The sequence below is a fragment of the Merops nubicus genome, unplaced genomic scaffold (assembly GCF_000691845.1).
Source record: "Merops nubicus isolate BGI_N331 unplaced genomic scaffold, ASM69184v1 scaffold37212, whole genome shotgun sequence".
In the NCBI taxonomy this organism is placed as follows: Eukaryota; Metazoa; Chordata; class Aves; order Coraciiformes; family Meropidae; genus Merops; species Merops nubicus.
The window spans coordinates 549-3886 of record NW_008593512.1 but is presented as its reverse complement, the minus strand read 5'-3'; the positions used below and the strand labels follow the sequence as shown (position 1 = coordinate 3886).

Below are 3338 nucleotides of genomic sequence, written 5' to 3'. Positions count from 1 at the left end.
ACCCCTCCCCACCTCAAGAGCAACCAGCGGGCAACAAGGAAGCATGGCAGGGATGGAAAGGGTAGCACAGCTTCACTGTATGCCCTGCCAGCAGACATTAACATTATTTTTAAAATTATTTTTCCCACTTTGGTCACTTTTTAGGGGAGCAAATCCAACCCCAGCTACATCTGGCCAGTCCAAACTTGCTCCTCTGGCAGAGGGATGAAAGGTTCCATGGAAGGAGCCCAGAGGCAGCAGCTCACCCAGCAGCTGCTGGGGGACAGAATCCATTGCTGCCTGCAGCAGGTGACGAGGAGCATGGGGATTAGTGGCCATCATCAGAGTAATCCCAGCTGGAAGTAGAGCTGCTCTTCACTTTATTACCACGCAAAGATTTCCCTAAAACTAAATACACGCTAAATACTTGTTGTTTAAAAACAACTAAATCCACGCTAAATACTTGTTGTTGTTTAAAACACCACAAAATGCCATTCCCACGGCTTGGTTTTAATATTAGTTACAGGAATGATGTGTTTAAATTAACTAAAAGTGGAAAATTAAAAACCCCAGGCCCTAAAAATACAGGCACAGCAACGCTAAAAATTCCACAGTCTGATAAAAATGTCCCTGGGCAAATCTGGAAGCTATTACCTGCTACTGCATAATTGAAACAAATAATTTCTGGGTTAGAATTAGCCATTACAAGAGCTCTTACTGCAGGAAAATACACAGGAGCAGCAGTTATCCTCTCTGCCTTCTGTCCTCTCCTCTGAGCAAGCTCCCTGCTGCGCAGAGCAGCTGCGTAGGGCACGGAAGGTCAGGCTAAATAACTGCATTCAAAAGTCTGGCCAGGGGGAGACAGGCAAGTGCCTCTTCTGCAGCCCCAAAACTCAGATCTATCACAGCACAGGGTGGCTCCTGCCCCAAATATATCTGCCCCCAGAAAACAGTGTTCCAAAGTGCTTCTGCTGTCCTTCACAAATTCGAACACCCTTTCGGCAGCCAAAGTGAGTAGCTGAGCCCTGCTGCTCCCAGAGTGTGCTCAGGCACCTCAGATCTTTGTAATTTATTTTATTCAAGACAAAATAGATCTTGTTGTTAGCAGCATGCTGAGAACTGCCTCTGTTGAGCTGCAGAATCCTGCTCTAAGGGCAGGGGAAGAAGGAACAGTGGGCGCTGGTGATTTTAGGCTCTGCTGAAACAGTACATGAAGTTTACAGTTATTCCTGGCCAAATCTCTCAATTAGTGACTGTTCTCCAGGTCCAAGTTTCATATAGTATTGCTGGCTGCTGCAACAAGGTGCAAAGTTGACAGGATGACAAAGTAACCGCCGGAGACAGATGGAAACAGTCAGGTGCAGGGTTGGCTCGCGGGTGTCCTGCACACCAAGTCCTCCCAACAGCATCCAGCTCCTCCCTGGAAACCAAGCCCACGTCTGGATGCATCTGTCAGGTCTCCAGCGCCTCAGGTGGCAGCTTCTGTTCGATGTAGCTCTTCTCCTCCACGTGGTTTGTCTGTTCCAGGAGCCACTGTCTCTCCTGGTCACTAATTTCCAGGCTCAGCGTCACCTCTTGGAAAACGCTGTTCACAGAGACCTGTACCACAGGAAAAAAACCCCAGCTCAATCCCAGTCACAGGGCAAAGGCTGCTCATGGCCTCTGGGCAGAAGGTGGACTGTTACCACACCTCCTTAAAATGGAGCTTTTTGAACATGCAGATACTGGCTTCATTTTCCTGACCGATCTTTGCAACAAATTTGGTGAGCCCCAGGTTTCTCACTCCTGAAAAAGAAAAAAACCAAACAAAACCCAACAAAACACCAGAAAGAGAAACATTTCTGCTTGGCTGCCACATCTGCAAAGGCAGAGGCCACCAGTTCCTAGGGCAGATGCACCCCACACTGCCCTCAGTATCACTGGGAATATCTGCTTCCAGATCACACCCTGACTGCACTCCCACGCACCCAGCCACCCTTACCATAGGACAGCATCATCAGAGTTGCCTCCTTGCCAAACCCTCTGCCTCGGTAGCCAGGCTCTGAAAGAGAGAGCCACAGAGTCAGCATCCAGGTATGAGACACAAATCAGCCACGCTGGACACTTTCCAGGAGAGACTGTGGGCCAGCAAAGGACGCAGATACTGAACAGCCATAAAGCAACGAGAACAGAGAGCTGCTGTACGCAACATCTGTCTGCAGCTGGCTTTAGCCACGGTGACAAAGGCTGAAGCTACGAGGCAGAACTTGACCTGCGATCATGATTTCAATCTCGCCCAGGGTGGGATCCTCGGCGTCAGTGAGGAAGAGGTTCACGTCCCCCACCATGCAGTCCTCCTCGGCACGCGCCCGCCCGGCCCACCGCGCCGCGTCCAGCACGATGAAGGTGCACTCTGGGCAAACAGAAACCCAGCAGAATTCTCAGGGCACGCTAAGAATCAGTCACAAATTACCAAAGGATGAAATGAAAGGCGTGCATCGGACAGGAACGACACTTCCCACCTTGCGACAGCGAGGAAGAGCTGATAACAGGGCTTCCCGTGCCACACACGCCTCCCCCCACCCACAGACATGTAAGAAATAGTTTGAAAAACCCGTTGTGAGGGTGACGCAGACACCGAGACCAGAAACTGCCTATTTAAGGAGAGTCAAAACTTCCACCCCGTGTCTGAGGGCTCCCTGCCTCATCTCACACAGCGGCAAGTTCGGGCAAAGAATTGTTTGGTGCACAGGAGACTGAGACCTAGTGATTCAGCCAGTCCATGTTTTTGCTGCTCTGAGCAGAGCTTTTAATGCCAGCTAAAGCAAATGCTCCAGACTGAGGTCTTTGCTAGTCTCACTATTTTCTAGCTCACTACATTTCTACCAGGCTTTTACAGGCAGTGAATCATCACCTGTAGAAGAGCCAGCGAACCAATCCAGGCAACTCACCTCAGCCAGGTAGTTTAAAAATCATTCAATTTCTCCAGGAAAAATACAAACCCCTCCATCTTTTTACAGTGATCAGACCTGGGGAGTGTTGACTGTGCAGCAGCAACTCAGCAGATAATGCTGTGGGAAGTAAACCACTGTAATCTTTAAAAAACTGCATAAAAAGGACACTAATAGCCCTGGGCATTCTCTGCCTCCCTGAGTATTTACCAGCTATAAAGAGCAAGCCAGCTCAAAGTCACTGCTGTACAAAGTCTCACATCCTCTCTGCTTCAGCAAGTAGAGCCCACTTGCCAGGCACTCTCACCCCACTGTGGCCCTTCACAGGACAGAAGGGACCCGCTCAGCACTCCCAGGCACCCTCAGGAGATGTGTAAGACCCTCACTGTCTGCGTCGTCCCTCCAGCTGCGCTGCATCTCGTACTCCTG

At 50.0% G+C, this 3338-nt stretch overlaps 1 protein-coding gene across 1 annotated transcript; it reads right to left on the bottom strand.

The window, feature by feature from the left end:
* Positions 1-1431: 1431 nt before the first annotated feature.
* Positions 1432-3335, bottom strand: NAT9 (N-acetyltransferase 9 (GCN5-related, putative); the record flags this gene model as incomplete). The annotated part of the gene is made up of 5 exons (XM_008935470.1): positions 1432-1578; positions 1670-1764; positions 1961-2020; positions 2231-2371; positions 3296-3335. Coding segments are annotated over 5 exons (483 nt in total), but the record flags the coding sequence as incomplete, so codon positions are not given.
* Positions 3336-3338: the final 3 nt, after the last annotated feature.